This window comes from Canis lupus, chromosome 23 (genome assembly GCF_011100685.1).
Source record: "Canis lupus familiaris isolate Mischka breed German Shepherd chromosome 23, alternate assembly UU_Cfam_GSD_1.0, whole genome shotgun sequence".
Classification (NCBI taxonomy): domain Eukaryota; kingdom Metazoa; phylum Chordata; class Mammalia; order Carnivora; family Canidae; genus Canis; species Canis lupus.
Genome location: NC_049244.1, coordinates 28,664,782 through 28,679,698, shown reverse-complemented (window position 1 = coordinate 28,679,698; position 14,917 = coordinate 28,664,782). Strand labels below are relative to the sequence as shown.

The 14,917-nt window shown below is 35.0% G+C and overlaps 1 protein-coding gene across 4 annotated transcripts in view; it reads right to left on the bottom strand.

The window, feature by feature from the left end:
- The window catches only part of ATP2C1 (ATPase secretory pathway Ca2+ transporting 1), a 135,644-nt gene that overhangs the window by 66,062 nt on the left and 54,665 nt on the right, over positions 1 to 14,917 (bottom strand). For all 4 annotated transcript variants that reach the window (XM_038570826.1, XM_038570823.1, XM_038570825.1 and 1 more), the window contains one exon: positions 12,598 to 12,706. In XM_038570826.1, coding sequence (XP_038426754.1) covers positions 12,598 to 12,706 — 109 coding nt within the window. The remainder of the gene's footprint in view (positions 1 to 12,597; positions 12,707 to 14,917) is intronic.

The window sequence follows — 14,917 nt, the reverse complement described above, 5'->3', positions numbered from 1 at the left end:
AACTAAGTTCCTGCCCTCAGCTCTTATTCTTATGGGAAAGTATCTAAAAATAAGCAAACAAGAATATGTAATATAATACCTGATAGGAAAAAATGCATTAGGATAGAGAGTGACATTTTAGATAAAGGAGAGAACATCTAACAAAAGTAGGTGACCCTTTTGTAGAACCATGATTAACCCGAGGGCCCAAGGATGGGCCACAATCAGGATGAAAGTGATCTAGGCAAAGAAAGCAAAAAATACAAAGACTATGAGGGTAGGAATAGGCCTGGTGTGTTCCAGTGCTAGGCAGACACATAATTTTGCAAATATAATCAAGAGTTTACAGATTAGATCATAAAGCTAAAAAATGTTCGGAAACAAAATAAATTATATCACGTAATTTCAAAGAGACTAAACTGTGTTAGTATTTCTGGAAGTTTAATAGCATGCAAATGTTATAGATTTTACTATCAAAATCAGCACATAAAAAGTTTTCCTTAAAGCACAGATCGCTAGTCCTTCAGTCTTTAAAAAGCTTCCCATTTTCTGTAATTATGTATACAAACACAGGCCAGGAATATCTGGTTTCATTACTTTAGTCCAACTACAAAATTTTTTTTTCCAACTACAAAAAACTTTTTAAAGTTTTTTCAATGTTTCAATGTTTCAATGTCCATGTTCAAAGGAAAAGGAATTTTTCTTTATTAAGGGAACATATTTATTTGACTTTTCTTTCCAAATTAAACTTAGAACTACATAATTTTTCACACTAATATATTCTATTACCAAGGTAAAAAAAAAAAAAAAAAAAGGCTAGGTCATTCTTCAAAGATGATACAAGTACTAAAAGCAATCAACTAACATTTCACTGCTTACTATCTGAAAGGCACTTTGCTACATACCTATGCTAAGTTATCTACTATCAACTACTTAGCTACTAACAACTCCAGTGAAGCAGGTACCATTATTATCATCCCCTCCTCTTTTAAAGACACTTTGAAAGGTTAAGTAATTCGCCCAACATCACACAAATAGTAAGCTATGGAGGGAGATAAAACCCAAACGCTGACGATGAACTCCAAATTCCTGTTAACTATTTAGAGAATCAATTTGCAAACTATTTCTCTTCTCTAGTTTTATTAGTACTTCTAGAAGACATTAAGATATATTTTAAAATTATGTATTTTTTTGAATTGCAAATCAAAGTTTTTATTTAGCAAGCTCTTCTCTAATGCTTGCCATAAAAAATCAAAACTGTATGTAATTTTCTGACTATTAGAAATAAGACCTGCTAATTTTAAAAACAATTAACTTACGAATATCTATAGAACTTCTCTCTGAGGAAAGCAAAATTAATGTTTTCCCACTGAAGACTTTCAACTTTTTTTTAGACTTTCAACTTTAAACATAAATTTTATTTTTTTATTTATTATTTTTTTTAATTTTTATTTATTTATGATAGTCACACAGAGAGAGGGAGAGAGAGGCAGAGACACAGGCAGAGGGAGAAGCAGGCTTCATGCACCGGGAGCCCGACGTGGGATTCGATCCTGGGTCTCCAGGATCGTGCCCTGGGCCAAAGGCAGGCGCCAAACCGCTGCGCCACCCAGGGATCCCAAACATAAATTTTAAACATGGATAAATACTAACATGTAGTAGCTGCCTATTAAAACAAAGAATATGAAAATAATCTGACTTTTTAAAAAAGGAAGAAAAGCATAGCTTTATTAGCTCTGTCAGTGATCTAGCTCTTCAGTGTCAACCTTAGCAGTTCAATAACCATTTAATAGAAACTTTTGTTCAAATCATGGTTTTCTACAAAAAAGAGACATCATTTTTAGCACAATAGCATCAATTCTGTCTACTGTAGAAACTCATGTGGGGAAAAAAGGGAGTTTTAGATCTTTATTCATATATAATATATACAACTATTTATAATTATTATATATTAATATATAATTATTTGTGTTATTTATAGTATACATAAATATAAATTGTAACTTTGTAGATAAGATCAAAAATATATTTTCAATGGGGCACCTGGCTGGCTCTTCAGGGTTGTGAGTTCAAGCCCCACGTTAGGCCTAGAGCTTAATTAAAAAAAAAAAAATATTGATAAAATTTGTCCAAATCATACAATGTAGCAAACTGCACAGATCTCAACTGTCTGCTGAGCAGGAATTATTTTTTAAATTTTATGTATTTAAGTAATCTCTATATCCAATGTGGAGCTCAAACTTAAGACCCAAGATCAAGAATTGCATTCTCTTCTGACTGAGCCAGTCAGGTGCCCTGAACAAGACTATTTTTTAAGTTATAACTTATTTTCTCTTAATGGTGATTACAAGAGTTTCCACAGGAGGGAGTGAGGGGAAGGAAGTCATTTCCAAGAAGGTGGTATTTAATGAATTAGGCAAGCCTATTACAGTTTAACAAAGTCACAATTTAATTCATCTGAGAAGAAAGATATTAGAGTCACTTATCCGCTGCATTTATGAGAAAGGGAAAGGTGGGATATAATGAAATTAAAGAACCAGCCAGCTCCATGCCTTCTAGCCAAAGTTTAAACATTAAACCTTCAGAAGAACTGTTAATAAATAGGGAAACTGATTATGTTTCACTTACTCTTCATTATTCCTCAGGCACTCTACTAGAGATGTGAATAGACACAACACAGTTCAAAAGTCAGAATATAAATAAGAATCAAAATGCATACATAATCTGTATCTTAATATTTAACACCTACAGAATAGAAATGGTTGAAAAACTTCATAGGATAAACCTATACAACATTAGGCAGAAAGAAATTACGAGCCAAAGTCACAAAGTTTTCCTGAAAAGCAAAAAACGACTGCTTAAAAAAATTATAGATAATATGGAACAACTGGCAACTACAAATAAATTCTTAAACTAAAGAAAGGCTTGTTGTATGCTGCTAAATCAATTACTTCTCTAGTCTAGATTAAAAGCAAATCAGAAATGGCTTTTCCCCCAGAAGAAAATTCCAAACTAATCATCTGCAGCTGACTAATCACGACAAAATTTCTTACTTTTGGTCTCAAAAATTAAGATTCCTCTTACTGTTTATTCAAATGAAGGAAAATGTAATTAAAACTTCTTCATGAGCTCTAGTTTATTAACAATCAAAGCCTAACCGACTAAAGTAGGGAAGCTGAAGGAACTCCATTTTAGAAAAACTCCATCTCTGCTATTTTTCTGTTAGCCCTCATTTACTCATGTTCTGTATTTTGTTTCTGAATCAGCCAAAGAAGCCGTGTTCCCATTTCAAGGAGGTAGCAAGAAAGTTAACATTCTCTCAGTTTTGTCCTAGGCTCCAAACACCTGACTACATCCAAGAAGAGCCAGAGCCAGATCCCAAACACATTCTAGGACATTAGCTCTGAACAAACCTCAGCTGACACTGGCATCAACACCCTCTACTTTCAGTCACTTATGGAATAACACCTTTGTTCACCTGACACTCACCTCTGATTGGACCCTACTCAGAATTCCTGAAGGACCACAAACCCTAGACCTCTTTCTAATATAAACTCCTAACTCCAAACAACAAGACTCATTCTCCTCTCCTTTCCAAGTCTCCCACTCTGTCTGCTATTCTCTCTCACTCACACTATTCAATAGACTCTGTTTTCACTTTCTCCTACTCATACTTGATTTCTATCCTGGCATGAAGCTGCTCCCAGTGGAAGCATCCACTAGGTTTTTGGATCCAGCCTACCCACATGACCACCAAGTGTTACAAATTACTAAAAAGGCCTACATGAAATGGATTTTATCCCATGATAGATATTTACATGAATTATTAAACTTTCTGACTTATGTGCCAGAAAGATTCAATGTGATCAAGTTGTTAATAACTTAAAGACCAGTATTTGGTTAACAATGATTTCTAGGATATTTCGCTAAGACTATGAAAAGAAATCAAATTTCAAAAAGGGATCTACTTTTCCAACAGTCCTTTCCTACCAATATGAAATGAGAATCTAAAAACAAAGAGGCTATAAGTCTCACTTCAAACCCTCCCATATCGTCTCTTAAATTCTCAACAGTTAATGAGAAAAAAGTTTTCTCTTCAAAATTTTAAACATAAATAGCATTCCTCAGCTCACTGCTTTTTAACCAATGATCTATAAAAATCAGACAAAACACTAAGCACAGCTCAAGCTTATACAATCTAAGAGAACCAACATTCCCAGTGCTCTACATATGGATGGGTTTTCCAAGCTGTATAACGACAATACTACTTCAGAAATATACATCCTTTCCAAAGTGATTACATCAAAGTTTTTAGTAAATAGGAATGTTTCTAAATTCCACAAAAACACCATATACCTTCTCCAATATTCTACTCAATTTCTTTTGACAGCTAATTAAAAAAATGCTTTTTTTTACAAATCTGTATATAAGTTAATAATTCAGAAACTTTTAAAAGCAAAGTTTCAGTGAAAAATTACAATAAGAGAGGGAGTAACAAACTGCAAATCAATTTATCAAATTGACCTATCAAAAAAATACACTAAATTTGATATAAAAACTGGTGAATAGGGCAGTCAAAGAATCGGTCCCTGTACTAATCATAGGCTGGCAAAAACTAACAGAATCAACTCTAGAATCAAAACCTTAAAACAACCAAGGAAGTGCTTAATGAAGAAAAAGCTGAATTTTGGTAAGAAGGCACTGTGGCATTTCTGTTTACATATCAACTATTCCCCACTGCCCAGAGAAGCAGTGCTGGCTGTGGGGACAGAAGCTTTTCTTTCTGTTGCAGCTTACTGGCAGTGGGGGCTTAAAAAAAGACTTCGTTCTTTTTTTTTTTTTTTTTAAGATTTTATTTATTTATTCATGATAGACACACGAGAGAGAGAGGCAGAGGCAGAGACACAGGCAGAGGGAGAAGCAGGCTCCATGCAGGGAGCCCGACGTGGGACTCAATCCCGGGTCTCCAGGATCACGCCCTGGGCCGAAGGCGGCGCCAAACCACTGAGCCACCCGGGCTGCCCAGACTTCGTTCTTAAAATACTGTACTTGTGTGTTTAACCTTTCTGGCAGTTCCTTGGGGGACTGGTGCATAGGCTAATATTTATTTCACAACCTCACTCCAGGGCAGCTACAGTGACTTTCTGGATGTCTGCCAAAAGATTAAGGACATATACTAGCCGGGAAGTGACTAGGAATAAGGCAAGCAGAAAACACAACCAAAAGACTGGGAGAAAGAAGCTGAGGAGGAAGTTTTGTGAGAGAATAAAGGCTTGGAAGGGCTGCCACATATACCAGGGAAGACAGAGTGAAAAATACAGGCTTATAAACAGCTGTGTGCTCAGAAAGACCTGAGAAGATCCTGGACTTGCACCCTGATAGATCTGTGGATTTGGCATAAGCAAGTGAAGGTGAAGGCAGCATTGTAGACAGACAAGGCTCAATGATCAAGAGGTGCCCCAACACGGGGATCCCTGGGTGGCTCAGGAGTTTAGTGCCTGCCTTTGGCACAGGGCGTGATCCTGCAGTCCTGGGATCGAGTCCCACATCAGGCTTCCTGCATGGAGCCTGCTTCTCCCTCTGCCTGTGTCTCTGCCTCTCTCTATTCTCTGTCTCTCATGAATAATAAAATATTAAAAAAAAAAAAAAAGATGCCCCAACTCAAAGATAAGCTACAAAGACCAGGAGAATAGTAATTGATTTTCCTCTTTGGATTGAGAAAGATAAGGCTGACTGCTGAGATAATGGACAGAAACATCAGTGACCACACACAAAAAGAATACAGTCTTTGCAAAAAAAAAAAAAAAAAGTAATTTTCTTAAAGAAAAATCACTAAAATTCAACCACTGCAACTCTCAATAATCGAAAACAACAAACTTTGAGGAAAGGTAGAATCTACTGTACAGAATTACAACAGTATAACATTCAAAATACAAAGTTTTCAACAAAAAAAATCACAAATACAAAAAGTATGACCTATTCACAAAATATGAACTGACAGAAATCGTCCCCGAGCAAGGCCAGACACTGAACTTACTAAAAAGACTTTAAATCAACTGTCTTAAATATGTTCAATAAAGAATACCATGAACAGAAAACTAAAGGAAATCAGGAAAACAATTTTTTAAAAAAAGACTATCAATTAAGAGAAAGAAAACATAAAAAGGAAACAAACAGAAATCCTGATGCTCAAAGTACAAGTGAAATGGTAAGTTCCCTGGAGAGGGTTCAACAGCAGATCTGAACAAGGAGGAAAAACTATGAGCAAACAAAAAGATAGGACAATTGAAATTAACCAGTCTAAAGGATAAAGAGAAAAAAAAATAAAGAAAAATGAACAGCTTAAGGTACCTGTTCAAGCATACCAACATAAGTATAATATGAGTCTCAGAGGGGAAAACAAAGAAATGGGCAGAAAGAATATTTGAAGAGATAACGAATGAAAACTTCCCAAATTCAGTAAGACATGATTCTATATATCAAAGAAGCTCAATAAACTCCAAATAGAAAACACTCAAAGCCATCTAAACTGATGGACATAATTAAACTCTTGAAAGACAAAGACACAATCTTTAAAACAACAAAGGTGAAGTAACTCATCATGTACTCCTCAATAAGATTAGCAGCCATTTCTTATTAGAAACCATGGAGGCTAGGACCAGCAGACCTATCTAAAGTGATGAAAGAAAAAAAAAAGATCAAAAAGAAGTCTACACCCAGCAAAACTATCTTTCAAAAATGAAGAAAAATTAAGACATTCCCACTTAAACAAAAGCTAAAATAATTCATTGCTAGCAGACATGCCCAGAAGAAAGGCTAAAGGAGACTCCTTCAAGCTAAAACAAAAAGAAAGTAGAAAGTAACTCAAAGTCAAATGAAAAAATAACAACTCCAGTAAAGGTTACTATACAAGGAAATATAAATGCCAACATTATTGTATTCTGACTTTGTAACTCCTCCATTTTTCCTATCTGATTTATATAAAATACTTATTACAAATGTATGGTTAATGGGCACAGAATGCATAAAAATGTAATTTGTGACAACATAAAGGTGGAAGAAAAGTAAACTGTATAGAAGCTAAGTTTTTGCATGCTATTAAAGTTGGTATCAATTCAAAACACTGTTTTAAATTTAGGACATTAACTGTAATCCACATCATTACCACTAAGGAAATATTTAAAACGTATACAGAAAAAAAATTCAGTAGGTAATCAAAGTATATTTTTTTAAAAATATCAAACAAAAAAAGGAGAGACTGGAGAAAGTGAGGAACATAAAAAATATAGCACATATAGAAAACAAATAGCAAAATTGCATAAGAAAGTCCTCTATAAATAATCACTTTAAATATAAATGGATTTACATTTGTGTGGCATATACATACAATGGAATATCATTTGGCAATAAAAAGCAATGAAATACTGATACATGCTACACATGGATGAACCCTGAAAACACTGTTAACTGAAAGAAGCCAGATACAAAAGGCTACATATTATTTAATTCCACTTATAATGAAATGTCCAGAATAGGCACATGTATACAGACACAACAAGCAATTTAGTGGATATAAGGCTCTGAGGCAGGGTAGAGAATATAGTGAATGGTGATAGTCGCACAACTCAGACTATACAGAAAGCCACTGAATAATGGATTTTAAACGTGTAAATTGTTTTGAATGTGAGTTATATCTCAATGAAGTTGTGCTTTGTTTTTTTAAATCTTTTTATATGTGGCAGATAGGCCAGAACCAAGATGATTCCTATGTACCTTAAAAGTTAGGATATAATGCCCTGGGGCAACTCTCTGTCACAATGAAAAAACAGAGACCTATAAACAGTTAAGTGGATTATCTAAGCTCACATGGTCAATCCATAAGACACATTTTATTCCTTGAATCACAGTTGTTTGCAAGTTGGTGTCTCCCAGTAGAAAGTGTCTTTTTTTACATCCTAGCTCTGAAGCCTCATACAGTGTTCTATACACAATACTGAAACAAAGCGCCTAAAATGACCTCATGACACACACCAATTTCCAAAGAGAGGCATTACATTTTGCCTAAGTTAGCTCCATTACCAAATTAAGTAAATTTAACCTATCATTACATGTGCTTATATTCCAGCAAATGTTTGAAAGAATTTTTTTCAAAAAGCATTGCAAATTTAATTAGAATCTGAGTTTCACCAGAATATCAAGCTTTTCACTGAGTAAATGGAAAATACATTTTGTAACTTAATAAGTCACAATGCTCTGACACAGAAAGATAGCTCCTATCTAATGAAATTAGCCAACACAGAGAAAAGTGCTTGTTAGTGGTTCTTACCAAGAGTGTGCACAAAACTGTATGCTTTACAGAAAGGGACATAAAGGCTAAGTAAGGTTTCTGTCAAGAAGACTCTTTGACTCCTTCCATTGGTAGGTAGCCAAAATAGATCTGTGCTCATTATCTTTGGTTTTCACTTGGGAACTGAGGAATAGGAAGAAACAGCCCTGAAGACACCAAAAACTTAGTTGAAATATTATCCTATAACAAAATACATGGATTCGTGAGGTAAAAAGGTTCACTATATAATGCCAATTTGTTTATTTTAAGTTTGGATTTCTGAGCATGGCCCCAGTGGGCTTTGACTCCTAGTGGAGATATCTTTTGGCTCAGGTTTAAATGGTCCAATTAATAATCTAGGATCATAAAAATAGCTAATTCTTGGCCATCAGGCATATAACTGGTAGTTCTCATTAGAAAATTTGATACATTTAGAAAATCATATCAAAAACTTAAAAAAAAAAAAAGAAGGCAGCTGTATCCAATGTCTAGATCTTGAGGATAACTTTAAAGAATGATATAGGCTAACCACAAGCAAGGGAGCCACAAAAGAAAGTGTCAATGGAATTAATCATTCAGAACTTCAAATAAAAGAAAATCTTAGATTTTCAGGCAACATTTCAGGCTTAGAAAGTTAAACCTAAGAGAGGTAAAATATTTTCAACAAAAAAATGAAACCCTCTTTTCCTTTCACTCTTATTGTTTTCTCTTACAAAGACTTCTTGGTACAAATACTGATACAGACTTTACCTGCAACAATAAGTAAAATACGCTACATTTCCAAAAAGGCAAAATGTACTATTATGTAGGTACGGTGTATAAGACTCCTTCACCTAAAGTCATAGTCTGACCAATCCATTAACAATCACCAATTAATTGTCAAGTGGTGTCTATTCTCAGATACTTTTAAAAACTAAAATAAAAACCCACAGGGAAAAAACTGGAAAACATACCCATAGCTCAATTCCTCTAAATTTTACTGTCCCAGCTCCACCACTGACTCTAAGGCTCCTAAGCTGGCAAGGTTACTGTCACCAACACATACTGGTTCATTCCCTGGCTATGGAAAATGAGTCAGGCAAGAGAACAAAATGCAGAATTCCTAAAGTCATCAAAATTAATCTTCCTTGAAAAGGATTTACAAATGACAGTGTCCGCCTGCTACGGACTGAATTTTGTCCCAGTAAAATTCATGTTGAAGCTTTACTCTCCAATGTGATGATAATTCTCTTGGGAGGTAATCAGGGTCAGATGAACTCCTGTGGGTGAGGCCCTCGTAATGGGATTAGTGGCTTTACAAGAAGTAGAAGAAGAGAGAGCAATCACTCTCTCAATCCACCCAGTTTATGGTATCTAATCACAGCAGCCAGACCTAACTTAAGACACAGCCTACTAAGAGATAATACTAAATAAAAGTTGCATAGCAGCCATATTACTGAACTTGCAGACAAGATGCAACTGAATGCCCAGGCAAGTTTTATAGTCAAAATCTGAACCTTCAAAATTTATGACAGGAACCCTAGAGTGGCAGCATGACTATGCTAGAGTGCAACCTTGATAGACCACACCACCCACAAGAGGAGAACGATACAGTGGAAGTCCAAACACTTCCTTTTTCTAAAGTGAAATCCACACACTTTGTTTTGAGAAATCAATAATATCTCAAAGGCATGTGAGTTTTTGGTTTCCTTTAAATCTTAATGAAGAGCTTATTTCATACAAGAACATCAAATGACCAGCCAGCCTTAAAATCATCCAAAGATCACCAAAGCCAAATTCAGCAAATAACACTCTAATAAGCCAACCTAATTCCAGAAGCTAGTAGCCTCTGTGTCCAGAAGAGAAATTTACCTTAATAGCCTTATTATGTCATAGGTTAGTATGTTTAAATCTAGAAGCAGCACAAAGGTTTAAATCTTTTAGAAAAGTTATCTTAATCTACTACAAAAGTTGTTGTAAAAGCCTGCTTGAGGTACCAAGGTGATAGGTAAAATGAACAGAACAAGAAGTGATAGAGGGAACCAAAGATGTTCAACTATATATGTAAACATGGATTAACCAGAAGAAAATCAACCTAACTTTAGCACTGTCAAATAAAACACATGCTAATGAAAGTGTCTAAAAAATTAATGGCAGGAGGAAAACAGTAACAACCCATCACTCCACAAAGTACATGCTTTCAATTTTTACACATCAAGCTTTAAAAGGTCAAAAATTCCCTTACTGAACTCACAGTAAGTCTTTAAAGTATATTTGCTAAGTGGAGAAGATATATACTAGTCCAGAACTCTACCTTTTTCCCAGTTGCACATGAACTTTGAAATAATTCTTAGATTAACCCTTATTTAAATGAAAACTCTAATATACTTTATCAACTCAAATGGTGTTTTAAAGTTTCTTTTTTTTTTTTAAGATTTTAATTATTTATTCATGAGAGAGACAGAGAGGCAGAGACATAGGCAGAGGAAGAAGTAGGCTCCCCACAGGGAGCCCGATGCCGGACTCAATCCCAGGACCCTCAGATCACACCAAGCAAAAGGCAGACACTCAACCACTGAGCCACCCAGGCATCCCTGTTTTAAAGTTTCTATGTCATTATACTGCTCAAAATGTTCAAATAAAGGGAAACACCATCTACTTACTACCCCAATGAGGAGGTCTGCTTCTAAACTGAAAGAGAAGCACTCCAGAATAAATGATGATGACATAAACTCCAAGAATTCAAATTAGGGCCCTCTGAGGAAAGGGAAGATAATTTATATCAAGTGACAGGCCAACCAAAAGTCTAAAGAATGATAATCCAAGGTCTTGTCATAAACCAAGTATTAGGAATAGAAGGAAGGGAGAAGAAATGAGTAAAAACAGATGTAACATAAAAAGATAAAGGCAGAAAGTGATAAAGCAAAATAAACAATATTCCCAACACTTGCTATATTATCAATTATTTCCACTCACCAATTAAAGCAATCGGGTATCTTCCTAAGAAGAAATTTTAAATATTTGGAAAAAAGGCCATTGCTTCAGGATTAAATGAAGTCTGTTATTACAGTTCAGAAAGGTTCTTGAAGCTTTCTATAACCTCTGAATACTTTTTATGTCCCAAAATCTGAATGTTCTCAAAGACTGACAGCTCTATAGGTGTTAATGAATAGCCTGTTAATTCCAAAAGTAGATGCGACTGGCATGCTAAACTAGATGCCTAACTCCATTTTCTAGCCTGTCAATCTATTCTATACACTGTGACCAGATTAAGGGCAAGATCATTTGCCAGCTGCATATGACCTTTAAAGCCAATTCCTAACCAGTAAAATCTGAAGTAGAGCTTTGTATCCAAGGCCCCCTTGAATCTGATTCCATCATACATTTTCTACCCTTAACATATTCTATCTACCCCGGTATTATACACTGGGACATTCCCAGGGATCTGAATACTGCTGCTTCGTGGTCTTCCACATCTCTGTCCAGTACTACCTTTCCATTCTCACCATCAAAGCCACGTTGTTGTCTGAAACATTTCCTGATTTTCACTGAAATCAGAGGTAAATTGCTCCTTTCTCTAAGTTTTTACACTCCATTCTTTGTACTTCTCTTAGTCACTTACCAGACTGTATCTTATTTTATTGTGAGTGATTTACGTACACAAATAGTGTGCTCTCTGATCACAAGAACTCATTACATCATCTTTGTGTCTTCCGCAAGACCTAACACACATTTCCATAAAGATAGGCTGATTCACTAATGTATACCTCAAAAGACTCTGTGGTAAAGATAAATATATTTTAAGAAAACAAAACACGTTTACTACATGGCACTTTTTAAACAAAGAGTCCAAATCAGCTATGCATTCTTAAAATTACTAACATCTATTCTTTAGTCTACATCCAAGTATTTTCATTTCTCACAAAAAGATCACCAAATGCGATGGTCTCAATATTTGCGTCCCCCACTCAACTTTATATATTGAAATCCAAAGTCTCAAACATGAGGTATTAGCAGGTATGACTTTTCAGATGTGCTTAGGTAAAGAGGATGGAGCTCTCACGAACAGGATTAGTGTTCTTGTAAGAGCATCAAAGAGGGCTCCCCAGCCCCTTCCACCATGTGAGGACAGAGAGAAGGCACAGCTATGAACCCGAAAAGAGGGCCCTCACTAGAATGCAACTGGGCTGGACCCTTGATCTTGGATTCCCCAGCCTCCAGAACTACGCAAAATACTCTTCTGTTGTTTATAAGCGACCCAAGCTATGGTACATTGTTAAAGCAGCCCAAAGAAATTGACACACCAAACTTACCTCAAATAAGCGTAAATCAGCAGGAACTCTGTCTCCAACAGAAAGGTAAACTGTATCACCTGGAACCAAGTCTCGAGCTAGTGTATGTTCCAATTTTCCTTCACGTACACTGTAACATGAAACAGAAACAACTATGGCTGAAAAAAGAAAGACACATCACTTATTTTTAAAAATTATTTCTAGTGGGCTTGCCTGAGGAAAAATATGTTGTAGTATTATAATCACTTCAAAGAAGCTAACTCAAATATAAGAAACTAAGCAAATAATTATTTTTCTATTCTTGGTAATTAAGATGTTCAGAGGACAAAAAAGGCATTGGAAAAAATGACCAGTTAAGTTGTAGCACTCTTCTTCTTCATCTGGGTCTGTTTGATTGTGCATCACTGTAACCCCAACAGTGCTTAACACATAGTCTCACACACACACACACACACACGCAAAAAAAACCTGTTAAATAAATCCGTGTCTCAAGAATCGCAAAATCAGTACTTTAAAGTTTTAATATTACAACTTCCTACATTGAACAGAACATGAATTTTTCACGTCAGCCTAATGATTTCTACCATGTTTGGACAGATCTGGTATCACCATTTGTTACTACTGGTACTACTCACACTCGATTTCTATTTTTAAGAGTGCATATCCATTTTCATTTATCTCCATGTATTTTTTTATTTGCTCTTTGAATTCCATTGTATGTGTGCTCTTTCCAAATTTTTCTTGTGATTGATTTCCAGTTTCATACCACTGCAGTCAGAAAAGATGCACAATCTAATTTCAATCTTTATGAATTTCTTGAGACTTGTTTTGTGGCCTAATATATGATCTATTCTGAAGAATGTTCCATGTGCTCTTGAAAAGAATATGTAATCCACGGTTTTTGGATGGACTGCTCTGAATATTGTATGTTAGGTAAATTTCAATTAATTTGTCATTCAAAGCACTGTTTCCTTGATTTTTCTAAAAAAAACAAAAACAAAAACAAAAAAACAAAAAACAAAAAAAGGAAAGAAGAAGAAAGAAAATCAATGGTCCAAAATCTTTGGGACACCGAAAAAAATTGTTCTAAGAGGGAAGTTCATAGCAATACAGGCCTACTTCAAGAAACAAGAAAAATCTCAAGTAAACCTTATACTTAGAGCTGGAAAACAGAGAATAAAGTCAAAGCCAGTAGAAAAAAGAAAATAATAAAGATTGAAACAGAAATAAAATAGAGACTAAAAAAACAATAGATCAATAAAGCCAGGAGCCAGTTCTTTGAGAAGATCAACAAAATTGATAAACCTTTAGCCAGACTCCTCAAGGAGAGGACGCAAATAAATAAAATCAGAAAGGATGTATTAAAAATAACTACTGATATCACAGAAACACAAAGGATTATAAAAGAATATTACAACAAATTATATGCCAACAAATTGGACAACTTTGAAGAAATAGATAAATTCCTAAAAATATATAACCTTCCAAGACTGAATCAGGAAGAAGGAAAATTAAAAAGACCAACTCCTAGCAATGCAATTGAATCAGTAGTCAAAAAATTCCCAATAAAAGTCCAAGACGAGATGGATTCACAGGTGAATTTTACCAAACATTTAAAGAAGAGTTAATATTTATTCTTCTCAAACAATTCCAAAAAGTAGAAGACAAAGGAAAGTTTCAAAATTTATTACATGATGCCAGCATTACCCTGACATCAAAACCAGATTAACACACTACAAAAAACAAAAACTACAACCCAATATCTCTGATGAGCACAAATGTAAAAATCCTCAACAAAATATAAGCAAACAAAATTCAACAACATATTAAAAACATCATTCACCACAATCAAATGGCATTTATTCCAGGAATGCAAGGGTGGTTCAATATTTCCAAATTAATCAGCATGATTAATGCATCACATTAACAAAAGAAAGGATAAAAACTGTATGATCATCTCAACAGATGCAGAAAAAGCATTTAACAAAGTACAACATCCATTCATGACAAAAACGCAACAATTAAGTTTAGAGGGAACATACATCAACATAATAAAAGTCTTCTATGAGAAACCCACAACTAACATCATACTCAATGGTGAAAAACAGACTTTTCCTTTAATATCAAGAACAAGGCAAGGATGTCTACTTTCACCACTTTTATTCAACACAGTAATTAGAAGCCTTGCCACAGCAATCAGACAAGAAAATAAATAAATAAAAGGCGTCCAATTGCTAAGGAGGAAATAAAACTGTCACTATTCACAGGTGACATGTTACTATATATAGAAAAACCCGGGCAGCCCCAGTGGCTCAGCGGTTTAGCACCGCCTTCAGCCCAG